At 34.3% G+C, this 14185-nt stretch overlaps 1 protein-coding gene across 3 annotated transcripts in view; it reads right to left on the bottom strand.

Annotated features, from left to right (window-relative positions):
- Positions 1–3766: 3766 nt before the first annotated feature.
- The window catches only part of LOC110023328 (protein transport protein SEC13 homolog B-like), a 20598-nt gene continuing 10179 nt past the window's right edge, over positions 3767–14185 (bottom strand). The window contains exons 1-2 of one of the 3 annotated variants that reach the window (XM_020722678.1): positions 12511–12689; positions 3767–4781 (exon numbers count right to left, since the gene is read on the bottom strand). In XM_020722678.1, the coding sequence (XP_020578337.1) occupies positions 3871–4779 (909 nt within the window). In that variant the 5' untranslated portion in view covers positions 4780–4781; positions 12511–12689 and the 3' untranslated portion in view covers positions 3767–3870. Of the gene's footprint in view, positions 4782–12348; positions 12413–12510; positions 12690–14185 lie in introns of those variants that run through there. The other 2 variants (XM_020722696.1, XM_020722688.1) reach the window with 2 other exon arrangements.

Below are 14185 nucleotides of genomic sequence, written 5' to 3'. Positions count from 1 at the left end.
TGCATCTCCAAAGTCATCCACAACATTGGACTTTTTAACTAATCAGGGGTCCAATAATATAGGTCATTTCTTTTTATTTTTTGCTCTTGAGAGACAAGTTCCTCATGGGTGAATTGAGGAATTAAGAGACAATATAAATGCAATAAAACAAAAAAAAGGAAGAGGGTCCTGAGAGATTTTCCCTGTAGAGCTATTTCTTGTTTATCAATTTCACTCCTTTGTGACTTATCTTCCCTTAGACAAATTATTTTGGGAGAATTTTCATAAGAGAGAAACTTTTTTGAATGACTGGAGCTTGCTAAGTAGAATGAAGATGGCAAGCAGGCCGAAGGGAGCTTGTCGAGCCAACTAGAGCTGGTTGGGCTGAACAGAGCAGGTGGTCAGGCCCAATGGAGATGGTGTTCGGACCAAATGGAGTTGGTCGGGCCGAATTGAGCTTGCATGTTGGACTACCTGAAGTTGTCCAGGTCGAACGGAGCTACCTGGGCTAAACGAAGTTAGTCAGTCCAACTAGGCTGGTCGAACCAACTGGAGCTGGTGGCCAAACCTAATAGAGCATTCCTAGCCGGGCCGAATGGAGCTGGCCTAGCTAGGCTAATTGGATGAGTTTACTTATTCTCCCAGGCAAGTTCTCTTTTCCATTATGTATTATTAGTTATTTATGTGTAGCTCAGTTCTTTCTCTTGTATTGCTCATCTTCTTATTTGTGGCATGATCCACGCTTATTGTACCTTGTCGAAGGAATAGGGCATTAAATAAGAAGAGATAGAAAGAGGGAGACAGTAAAGTACATGAATTAATAGTGTCTATCAAATGTTTTCCACACTTCAACCATAAATAGTGTTCTTTTATTTATAGCAGAGTGATTATTATAAATGACAAAATTATGGCCCTGGCCATAGATGGCTGACTAGAGCAAATGGTCGAGATGACTCGAGCATATCAGGCATAACAGAGCTAGTTAGGTTGAACCAAGTTGACCAAGTGAAACGGAGCTAATCGAGTCGAACAAAGATGGTCAAGCCAAACAGAGTTTGTAGGGTCAAACGTAGTTGGTCTAGCCAAAGGGAGCTGATCGAGCCGTTTGAAGCTAGTCGGCCTGAGTAGAGCTGGCTAGGTTGAACAAAACTAGTCAGGCGAAATGGAGCTGCCCTAGATGGCCAACCAAACAGAGTTAGGCCAGGCTGCTGGAGCTAGTGGTCGGGTTGATTGGAGCTGGTGGTCGGGTCGACTGGAGTTGGCTTTGCTGGGTCTATTGAGTTCAACGAGTTCTTTAGACAATCTAGTCATCTAAACAACGAATGGGAATTTATGTCAAATAATATTTTACAAATATTAATAAATATGTAGATATCATTTAAATATATTTACAAATTGAAATTTAAATTGTGAAAAATTATGGGTCATATAACTAAGTTTCTAAGGATTTAAGTTTTTGTTCAAGAGTACAAATTCAAAATCAAATATTTATGGAATTTAAGGAAAATGAAAAATTACATACACAATCTAAATAAAGGATACTTATAAATGAAAATATATGAAGTGACAAAGTCTAATCAAAATATCATTGCCCTTGAAGTTAACTTATATAATATGATACATAAGTAATTAATTAAAATTTGTGTTGCAAACGCCTTCAAGTGAACCCAATAATTTTAGGATTGTTGTCTCCACAAATCCACTTGATATAAGGCACGAATCTCAAAGCATATTGGGCAAAAAGATTCTATAGTCAAATTTAAGCTCATTTTTAGCAATTTTGTAGTTGAATTGAATATCTTGACAATACGAGCCCAACGACATAGAATGTGATTCAATTTGATTTTAACGAGCATAATTCAAGCATTTGTGTTATAATTCAAAGGTTTGAAGAATTAAATGAAATATTAATTAATCTTCACATTTGTATTCTTGTAGTCAAATTGAGTGCATTGATGAGAGAAGTCAAATGAGCTTAAGATCACTTAATGTTGAGGTTATCAGCACACCTAAATGTGTCTAAAAAACTTCCAAAAGCACTTTAATAGCTTGATTTGGGCTTTGTTTGGTTTGGATTGGATTTGATTGGACAAATTTTAGTAACATTGAGTTCGTCTTATCAAGTCGGTCAGTTTGAATATAAATTTACTGAAATTAGAGTTCTAGATTACTTTTTATCTAGGTTTGAATATTTCATGCTCAAAAAGTAGACTCGATATCCGTGTCATACCTCGAGATTAATGTCAGATGATAGAATTTTATTGATGGCATATCAAGGAGGATGAAGCTAAATGCCAAATTCACGACGACTACCAGTAGTGGTCCTTGCCATCCAACAACTTTTTAATGATAATTGTTGCCTAACTATATGTAAGTATCTCCACACTTCTCTCTAAATTAAGAAAATGGCACTACATAGTTTTGACCGAGTTATAAAGATCGAGTTGTATATATGTAGATCTTCATATATTTTCCTTTTTGGGCACGATACAAAATTCTTTTACTTCTAGCCAATATGAACATGAATATACTAAATTATTATAGAAACTTTTATTAATGATAACAATGAAATAATATTTGTTAGTAATAACTAAGAACCATTAAAAAAACATTTTCATACACAGGATTCATGAAGTCCACTCCAAATGGCTAGAATAAGCTATTGATAATCATGATGTTCAAGGAACTCAACTTCATGATAGTTTGTAAGGGATATATTCTTTAAAATACCACCTTGCTTCATCATTTGGTGAATTTTTATATATGAAATGTTAATATTCTATTATATAAAGATAAAAATAAAGCAAATATACTGAAAAGAAAAAATAATCAATCAAGGCTGCTTCAATAAATAAAGCAAATATACATATTAATGTGAATAAAACAGAAGAAAGAAAGGCTGCTTCAATAAATTTTCAAAACCCCAAAAGACCTTACCAACCAATTGAAGGCCATCAAAGAGGGTATGAAGCAAGTTGATTGCAGATTCCTAAACCCTAAACTCACATTAGCATCATTTGAGATGTAAGCATGCGTCAACACTACAGTGACAGGCTTAGCAAGTCACACACGGAAGCACTTGGACAAGAATGGCAGGTGGAGAGTGGAGACCGAGAGAGAGAGAGAGGCCTTAGCCCCCCCATATCGCACAATGCAAATGTGCAATAACATGGCATGTAACATTAGATGTTTGTTGACATGAATGGCCCAGCCAAAATCAATTCACATTTAATTCAAGAAATTAATAATGTTATGAAAAAAATCACTTCAAATGAAAGAAATCACTGATTCTTACACATACACGAACAAATAAACATTTTGAAATAGGTGATGCTAATGCTGATGATCAAGAAACAATTTCAGCAACTCAGTAACTTTCGTACATATAACTACTTGGGTGATGATCTGTCCGTTCCGGTCTGATTGACCTGAACCTGGATCAATCTTTTTTCATCCTCCTCCTAACTCGATTGATCTTCCTCCTTAAATCAAATGGCTAAATGTCATAAATCATTCCATAACAAAAACAGTATCCTCCACATTGTTAAAAAAAAAAAAAATGACAGCTTATTATATATAATTCTTTAGTTTATGCAGTGAAACAAAAACTTTTCACAATCAAACTTACCATAAGATGATAACTACGACAATGATATTATCAGACTTCTTCTAAAAGAAAAGAAAAAAATAACATTCCATAGTTTTCCCCATTAAAAAATCCACCATTAATTAGACAATTGCAGTCCAGAAATAGAAACGGGAAGCGCAGTATAAAACACACATAAAATCGAAAAACAACATAATCAAATTTTAAAATTTATGCTCTCCAACAACTTTAAAGCAGAGATTTCTCATGACAAAAGAAGACAGAACAGCTAAAATTCAAATCCCTCAAGGCTCAACGGTCGTCACCTGCTGCCACTCCCCATCCACGGCTTCCTTCCACAAAGTCACACTATTATTACCATCAGCCACAGCCAGTATATTCCCAGTCAGCGACCAACTCACCCTCCAAACAGGCGTCTTAAAGTCCCACAAAACTCTCCCCTGCCATTGATCTCCTTCCTTCCCCACCGTCCATATCACCACCGTCCCATCCTGAGAAGCACTGGCGATCGTCGACTTCGGAAGCCCGAGATTCGGAGCCCAAGCCACATCCCTCACCCAGTCCGCATGCATCTGAAGCGCCGGGAAACAATCCATCTTCCAATTTCCATTATAAAGCTTCCAAACCTTCACTGTATTGTCGCATCCCCCCGAAGCGAGTTTCTGAACCGGATCGAGCGGTGCCGAACCAACTAACGCCCCGGGAGCCAACGTCGGAGCCCATGAGATCGACGTGACGCCAACCGGATGAGCTTGATCGATCCTAGCAGTATCCCAACCTCCATCCGTTCGAGCCGTGAAGACCGAAATGTTGCCATCGGACGAACCGCATGCGAGGCACAGACCGAGCTCGTGAGGTGCCCAAGCAACAGAGTTCACAGAGGATTTGTGCTCGGTGAAAATGTGAGCTTGAGTCCACTCATCAGGTTTGCTGCCTTCCTTCCATATGATGACGCGGCCGTCGTAGCTGCAAGAGGCGAGCATGGACCCGAACTTGGGGTGAGCCCAAGAAACTTGCCAGACTGGTCCCTGGTGGCCGCTTAACGTTGCGAGGTGTTGGTGTGAAGAGCCGCTGATGCCGATGATCTTGATGGTGGTGTCGGAGGAGGCTGTGGCCATGCGTTTGCCATAGTAGTCCATGGAGACATCATGTACCACATCTTGGTGTCCCGTTTCTACCTTCTGAGAAGGCATTGCTGAAATTCAGAATAAATGGTTTTGCTTTTCAGTAAAAGATAGCATGCAAATTCAAAGATTTTCAGACTGTAAGAAAATGTGCAAATTGCAAAATTAAACATCACAGAAAAACTAATCATATTCAACATTTCACCAACTGTATATGTAGGCTTGTGACTATAGGAGATCAAAAATGAAGTGAATTAGATAAATTTTACCAAGTATCGAACTAAAACAAAATTCAGCTAGAACGCTGATAAGATTAAGCCAATGAAAAAGCTATTGGAAAATCAAATTGATTTAGAACTAGACATATAAAAAGAAAAAAAAAGGAAATAAAGAGCAAATCAAGGATCTTCATTTAATTATATCGGCCTTAAGAACATAAAAAAAAAAGTGTGTGAAATGAATATTTAAGTTATTGAAGATGAAATGATATAGCATTCTAGTATAAAAGGTAGCTATGCAGTGACCAAAGAACTCCCAATTATTATAGATTACATCAAAATGTTCAAACTAGGTTTGTACCCTTCCTATTGGTAATAGAAAGGCTTACAAAACAACAAAATACAGTGATGTTTACATACATAGCGCCCGAAACATTGCTATTTACAAATCTAGCACCACCCTCTTTCATCCGCTTTTCAAATTCTCACTCAAATCTCAAAATTCATGATAAATCTCCAACCCATAATTTTCATTTTTATGAAATTAACAATGATTTGATTGTGGCACGTGCAAATATATCAGTTTGGTAGTTCAAAAATATCACATCGATATTAGATTTTGTAGGTAACAATGTTACGGGTGCTATGTATGTAAGTATCCCTAAATATAGTCAAAATGAAACATATTGATGTATTAATTTCATATATGGCATAGTTAATAAAGATGTTTGTAAAAAAAATAAGATATAATCAAAGCAAAGCATATTGAAGAGTGATTTTCATATATGGCATAGTTCAGATCAGTTGAAAATATTATCATAATGATTGGAAAGATGAAACAGTAGAAGAAATGTTTAAAAGATAAAAAGGTTTTAAGATTAGAAAAAATAAAAACTAATTGCATAATCTACAATTTCAATGGGTGAGATATACCACACAATAGTATAAAAACATAAAATGGTGTGTGATAGGTTTTAATAGTATGCATTATTTTATAAAGAAGAAGAACAAATGTGGATTTTTAAAAAATAAATTTAATGATTTAAATGAAGTTAGAACGTGCCAACAATATTATTTGACAAGAGAATACTATAGCATTAATATTATACAATTAAATATATTTTATAAATATGACTTTTGAGTTGTAAAAAAGCCATTGATTTTGAAGTTAGCTAACAACAATGAGAATGCAATCTGGGTAAGCAAAAAAATTCAGTAAAAATAGCTTAAAAATGACTATTTTAAGGAAAAGCCAGGTATATAAATACTTGCCAATGGCAACTAATACGCTATAACATAAAGATTCTTATGAAGCCATAGATACGGCATGGCACATGTTTTTTTTTAACATGGGTGAATAAAAATACTGCTAACATGAAACTAGTAGATTGAAAGATAAATCTTAAAGATGATAAAAACAACCAAAGTGAACTTAAACTCAATTGATCATCACCCCAATTGCTTAAAATTGAAAATATTATAAATTTTATGTAATTATAGTATTTTTTTTAAAAATAAATGAAACTAATCATCTTCAAAATCCTCCTCCTCATCATCATCATCACAAATAAAAAAAGTTTAATTTTCTTCCTTCATCATCATCATTATCTCCTAAATTATATTTTCATTATCAGTCTCACCATCTTCGTATTCAATCGCAACAATATTAAATCTGAAGTTTTGTTTGCTTTGTCTTTAAATTGCTCTAAAATATTGTAGCTTGTTTTATTAAACATCAAAGAATCTTGTTATAGTACTCCATGAAAAATATTCTTCAGCAAAAATCAATTCATTACCTTTATTCAACTCATCATTTATTTTTGTCTATTAAATATTAATTAGCATCACCAGTATCAGTTGAAGAAATAAGGCCGATAATATCACTATAGCTGTATTTTCGAATCAAGATCCTATTATATTTCACATGAACTAAATCACTGAAATGATCATGATCTATCTTGCATCTTCTTTTGCTATAAAATTGCAATTAAATAATATTAAAATTATTAAATATAAAGTTTCATCAGGTAAATAATCAATACACAATACGAAGCTGAGCAAGATGGGATAAGGCATCATAAACTTTAAAACTATATAATAAGTATATATACAAATTTCAAAATCTAAATCATCTAAATTAAATAGCACTCTATAAAAACAATGTCTCATTCAGGGCCCGTTTGGGGCAGTTTATTTGATGCGGTGGCGTTTTGAAAATGCATCAGGCCTGTTTGGGTAAACAACGTTTTCACACCGTAAAAATTTGCAATAACCACCACACTTATCTTATCAGCGGATTATTTTTAATCAGCTTATCAACGGATTATTCAATAGGTTGCAGCTGCCCCAAACAAACCCTACGTAGTGCCCAGACATAGCACAAAAAGCACGAGCTAGTTAAACCCTTTATGCTGCAAGATGATTATAGTCAACGACTGAGTCATTATTTTGCACTATTGACATGTATGGGCGTCATGGCTACCAAGGATAAGATGATGGTGAATAGACCTAGGCAATAGACATTTAACAAAACAAATAGAAAATACACCCATGAGATGAGAAAATAAACTTGATGCTGAAGGATTATAAAGAAAACTTGATGAAACTTAATAATACAAGAATAGAAATTTGCAAGAAAAATATTTATGTAATGTTGATTCAACCACTTATGGAAAGATCCAAAGGAATGACCAGTAAATGAGAACTAAAAGATCCTCAACAAATTAATTTTAAAAAATCTTATAAGGAAATCAATAGTACAATGGTAATAAGTTTAGATCTAAGAAATCACATAATTCAAATGCACAAACAAAAACTTGAATATAAATTTTCCTAGAATTCATGGAAATGCAACGACGACACATTCAAAACCTTAAACATAAAAATCAAATAGGGCTATGAATAAAATAAATTCATAGGGAGAACCAATTTGATGCAACACAAGAAACAACATTAATAATATGCAATACACTATTAAAATCATTATGTAAGTTGCAGTACATGATACCAACATCAACAATCTATCCTTCACACAAATATGATTTCAAAGGCTAAATCTTAATGTAATCAATGTCAAATAGAAACAATATATTATTGCAGAGCTTACTTTGTAACAAGTTTCACAAAAATATCATATGATACATCTACTTTACAGCATGATTATACATTTACGCCCAATTCTACATTGCAGACAAATAGATGAACCAAGAGAGAACGATGACATTTGAATTGAGTAATAAAATATGCAGATCAAGATTTTGGGGTGGGAGATAAATGTGGCGCGGATGGCGATAAGATTTTAGGAGCAATTGACCTATGAGAAGACGAACAAATAAAACAGATTGTTCTTTGGTTTTCCAATGGAATTGAGCCGGTACAGATTGGGCAAGGAACCAACTAAGATTAATTCACCATATTACCAAACAAGAAGTTTACAATGGTAGTCTGGAGCCAACTAAGAAGCATCATTTTAACTAAAAAGTAGCAACAAAATATATTTATTTTTCGGATGTCCTTTGTTTAGTGCTAATTGTATATATAAATTGGCAGTAGTCCTTGAGTTATGAGTTTGAAGAACAATGAATGGAGCAAACGACTTAAACCAGTGACAAAACAAGTTAAGTTAGAGCATAAAAAAAATGAATGAATCAAACGGTGCACAAGGCAAATGGATATAGTTTAATAAATAGAGTTAATAAAGCTCAACTCACAATTGTTTCTGAGTTTCTTGGTGTGGCTAGGTATCAAGATTAAATCATATTCTATAGTTACACTATCTCTAGATGGATTATCATTTGTGTTAGTGTTTTTATCACTAGCTCGTGGATCAGGAATGTTCAGGCACAAAAAAATATACTACCACCACACAATCCCTTAATACACATATGGAATAAGTTAATATGCAAGGGTTGCACTATTCCTACCTCTACTAGTGTCCCTATTGCCAATAAAAATTAAGTTTTGGTAAGCAAGTAACTTTGAGAGGATTACTTCTTAACTAAGTTGAAATTGAAGGCTTTCTGAGAATAATTAAAATAATTTCCCTCTGAGCATAACACTAGTTAGACAATGTCACATCTTTATAAGTTTTAGAAAAATAAGAAGGTATACTAGTAAAAAAGATTTTGATGGCATATCAATAATTCATATGCATAAGATAATAAACAAATCAAACTACCAAAACTATTTTTGTGTAAACAAGTTGACAATGAAAGACGCTTTTTTTTTTGGGTCGAGCTTTTCTCTGACTCATGCTCGATATGTGAGATAAATGAACATAAAAGCCTTAAATTGAGCTAAGAAGTTAGATTGGTTACAAAGATAAGTTGCTTGAGTGAATATTTTGTTTGGGAATAGTTTTAAAGCATAAGTTTTGTTGAGTTTATAAAGTTGATTCACGTGAATCTCGATACAAAATTGGATGAAGCAAAAGGTTTAACAGACAACAACAACATCTAAAGACATCATCATAAGTTGTCATTGGCAATCTTAATGGTAGTGGTGGCTAAAGACAAAAAATAATGGGGATGGTTCCGAGAGTCAACCTTGCAAGCAATAAAACATTGACAAATAGTGGCAAATATAGCAAGAGCCCATGGAAACCTTGCCACCAATGACTGACAACAGTTGATGACGAACAGAGGATATCATCGATAGGTGGAGGAAAGCCCATTAAGTGAAATGAGAAGTCTCAATCAAGCCTCCCATTCAAGAATTAAGCAAACTAAATAAATTTTGAGATTTAATCTAGTGGGCTTAAAACCTATTAGGAGGGATTAAGCTTCCCTTGAGATGAAACCAAACAGGGTCGAAAAGAAATGAAGATCTTTCGCACTCAATGATACAGCCATTCCTATAACATAATAAAAAGATAGCCGGATTAAGAAGCACGGAAGTTAGAATCAGGAGAGATGGGAAATAGCACGCCACTTTCTAGGGCTCCGATGAGCCATACCTATCTAATCGATTCTTTGGGTTTCCATTAGATTTCTAGTAAAATGGATCTGAGGAAAACAAATAAATAAATAAATTCAGGTACCTAGATTGGCGAACACTGGAGTTGAAGAATCAATGAGGACGAAAGAGCCTGAAACGGCGCGGATCAAAGGAAATGGGGACGACGAGCTGGATGGTGACCTTATATATATATTTTAATCATTTTAATTTTTAAGTCCCCAATTATTTTTATTTGAGAGCATTTACATCCATACCACCAAATTTATGTATTTTCTTTTAACTAACACCTAAGTTTTACATTTTACTCAACAACATCAAGATTTTTCATATCACATTAAAAAAATATCATTATTTTAAATTTTTAAAAAAGTAAAATATATTTTCTTATGCAAAAATAAGATGGTATGAATTTAAAATTTGAAGTTTAGATCTTAGATATTATTGAATCTATGTTTGCCCATAAAATCATATCCCAAGAGTTAGAAGTAGAAAAGGAGAGAGATAATGTGAAGGAGAGAAAAAATTTATAGTAAAATGTTTTGTATATGAATCTTTTCTCATGAAATAATCCCAATGTTTATAGGGAACATGATGCAATATATGATTTTATATTTCTACATTTTCTTTGATGGGATGTTACAGGATATTTTTAAGTATTTCATGTATATGAGTCTGCTGCTCAACCACCCTTAGACTTGGTCAATTGGGCTAGCACGACTCCGACTCTGACACTGTAACGAAAATTTGGTCAGTTTGACTGAGTCGGTGCAATCAATCAGCTGAATTCTGCTAGCTTCGATTCAGCAAGACTGGCTCAATTGGTTGGGCTTTACCAATTTGTTGATCTAGCCTTATTGCTGACCCTAGATCCCTATATGAGGATTTTATGTCGGCCGAACAAAGCTAGGCCATGAAACATAGAGTGCATCGTCGTAACTCGATAGACTGGTCATTCTTCAATGAGGGAGATCCTTCAAGGAGATTGTGAGGCTATGTTGTATGGCCAATTCTTAGTCTTTGAGGAGAAACCTTGAGGCCGTCCTCGGGATGTCTGGTGATGGCAAGAAACCTAATTCTTTTGCTCGAGTTGGATCTGCTCAGAGATAGATTGATATCTTCGCTCGACTTTCCTGTGATGGTTAGCTTGGGTGTCGAGCAAATAGGGCTGTCAATTTGGCTCGTTGTTTGTGAACAGCTCGTGTTCGGCTCGTAAAGAAGCTCGTGTTCGGCTCGTTTGTTAAGCCTAACGAGTCGAACACGAACAAATTTTTAAGCTCGAAATGTAAACGAGTCGAACACGAACAACAGTTTGTTCGCTCGTGTTTGGCTCGAAATGGCTCGAAAAAAAAAATTACATAATTTTTTATATAACAATATATATATATTTATGTCTAAGTTTAAATCATAATACCTCATGTGACAATGTGGTTAGTGTCTTCTTTTGTATAGATTTGATCCAGGTTCGAATCCCACACTTCACATCTATTTTTCTCAATTTTAGTTTAACGAGCCAATTTCGAGCCGAACACGAGCCGGACACGAACACGAATATTTAAATCGAGCCGAACACGAACACACTGTTCACGAGCCGATTTCGAACACGAGCCGAACACGAGCCAAGCCTGAGCTCGCTCAAGCTCGGCTCGTTTACAGCCCTAGTGATGATTTGTTTGCTCCAGTCTGATTGACCCGGACCTGAATCATTTTTTCGGTCCTTCTCCTGACCCGACTGATCTTCTTCCTTGGCTGATATGGCTAAATGAGAAGTACTTACAAAATGCATAAATCATCCTCAACAAGAACGGTATCCTCCACATAGAAAAAAAAATGACAACTTATTCTAATTCTTTAGTTTATGCAGCGAAACAAAAAACTTTTCACAATCAAATTTACCATAACATGATAACTACAACAATGATATTGTCGGACTTCTTCTAAAAGAAAATATATATATATATAAAAATATAAAAATAAAAAAACCAAAGCCCCCCCCCCCCCCAGCAAATCCACCATTAATTAGACAATTGCAGTCCAGAAATAGAAACGGGAAGCACAGTATTTCATGTTCTAAAAAACACATAAAATCCATAAACAACAGAATCAAATTTTAAGATTCATGCTCTCCAACAACTTTAAAGCAGAGATTTCTCATAACAAAAGAAGACAGAACAGCTAAAATTTAAAGCAGGATTTGAGCAGGAAAACGGACAGAAAAAGTGTAAGCTAAACTGGCGTTCTGATATAATAGGATGTTTGAAAGCAGGATTTGAGCAGGATTCGAGCAAGCTTTAACTAAAATACTTCCAAAGGTAGAATTCCCAAACTATAATCCAACGTAATTCTAGATCCCGTTTCTCCCCCTTTGAATCAGCGACACAATCATTCAATTAAATTTACAAATTTAAAAATTTCTGAATCAAAAAGCTCAAAAATGTCTGATAACGGATTCATAGCAGGATTTAACCTAAATCTTGTCAGACGGTCATTCTGCGCAAATAGATCCGCAGATTTGATAAATCCGGATTTCATGGATTTCGGCCTTAAATCCCGGTTTTACTAAATCCCCTGAATTAGCGGATTTATCAAATCCGTGGGCTTTCCCGCGAAAAGGAAGATGTGAAGTTACCTTTCAGAAGGGAAAGAGGTGAAAGAAGGGAATTTTAGGGCTCTCCAGACCGCGATCCTGACGTTGCCTTCCAAGTTTTCTCCGAGGGTTTGGTCACGAAGGAGATAGTTTTGGGCGTAACTAGGAAGCCGGTGACACGCGAGGGTTTCGGGTAGAAAGGGGGAAAAGAGGGAAAGGGTTTCGGACAATTGCACATTTTATTTTATTTTTTTATTTAAGTTAATGTTATTATTTTAATTTAGTAATAATAAACTTTGATTTTTATAACACCCAATAAAGTACTGGCATATAAAAACATTATTGCCAAATGGAGCTGCCCTAGATGGCCAACCAAACAGAGTTAGGCCATGCTGCTCGAGCTAGTGGTGGTCGGGCTGATTGGAGCTGGTGGTCGGGCTGACTGGAGCTGGCTTTGGAGCTGGCTTTGCTAGGTCTACTGAGTTCAGCGAGTTCTTTAGATAATCTAGCCATCTAAACAACGAATGAGAATTTATGTCAAATAATATTTTAAAAATATTAATGAATATGTAGATATCATTTAAATATATTTACAAATTGAAATTTAAATTGTGAAAAATTATGGGTCATATAACTAAGTTTCTAAGGATTTAAGTTTTTGTTCAAGAGTACAAATTCAAAATAGAGTAAAAATTCAAAATCAAATATTTATGGAATTTAAGGAAAATGAAAAATTGCATACACAATGGATACTTATAAATGAAAATATCTGAAGTGAGAAAGTCTAATCAAAATATCATTGCCCTTGAAGTTAACTTATATAATATGATACATAAGTAATTAATTAAAATTTGTGCTGCAAACGCCTTCAAGTGAACCCAATAATTTTAGGATTGTTGTCTCCACAAATCCACTTGATAAGGCACGAATCTCAAAGCATATTGGGCAAAAAGATTATGTAGTCAAATTTAAGCTCATTTGAGCTCTGACTTTAGCAATTTTGTAGTTGAATTTAATATCTTGACAATACGAGCCCAACGACATAGAATGTGATTCAATTTGATTTTAAACGAGCATAATTCAAGCATTTGTGTTATAATTCAAAGGTTTGAAGAATTAAATGAAATATTAATTAATCTTCACATTTGCATTCCTATAGTCAAATTGAGTGCATTGATGAGAGAAGTCGAATGAGCTTAGAACAATAATAACAATATTATTGTTACATAAAATGCAATTTTACATACATGTCTGCCAGCCTTTTAGATACTTTAGTATGAAACATATATTTCACTTTTTAAAAGTTAAAATAACTATGTCTTAATGTGAAATAAAAAAAATTTGTGTAATATAAATGAAAAATGTAAAATTTAAGCATTAGATATATAAAAACATCATAAGAATTGGGTGATTACATTAGTACCCTATCACATTTTATGTATCCGTATGTTAATTGCTTCGAGTGTTCAACATAAACAAAAGATTGAAAAATGATTATTTTTTTTAATAATTTGTTTGTGTGAGAGAAATGATATGTTTTACATTCACTATTTTAAATGAAATTAGATAGAGAACTTCTATAACATTTCTCTCATACTAACAAATCTAACAAATTTATACTTGGGACAATATGTTAAGACATGTTAAAGACAACAAACATTAAATCAAAAGTATCTTTCAGTCTAAATAGCCCCAATAATGATGGTAACTATATATG

Source organism: Phalaenopsis equestris, unplaced genomic scaffold (assembly GCF_001263595.1).
Source record: "Phalaenopsis equestris unplaced genomic scaffold, ASM126359v1 Scaffold000002, whole genome shotgun sequence".
In the NCBI taxonomy this organism is placed as follows: Eukaryota; Viridiplantae; Streptophyta; class Magnoliopsida; order Asparagales; family Orchidaceae; genus Phalaenopsis; species Phalaenopsis equestris.
This window is presented reverse-complemented; position numbering and strand designations above follow the sequence as displayed.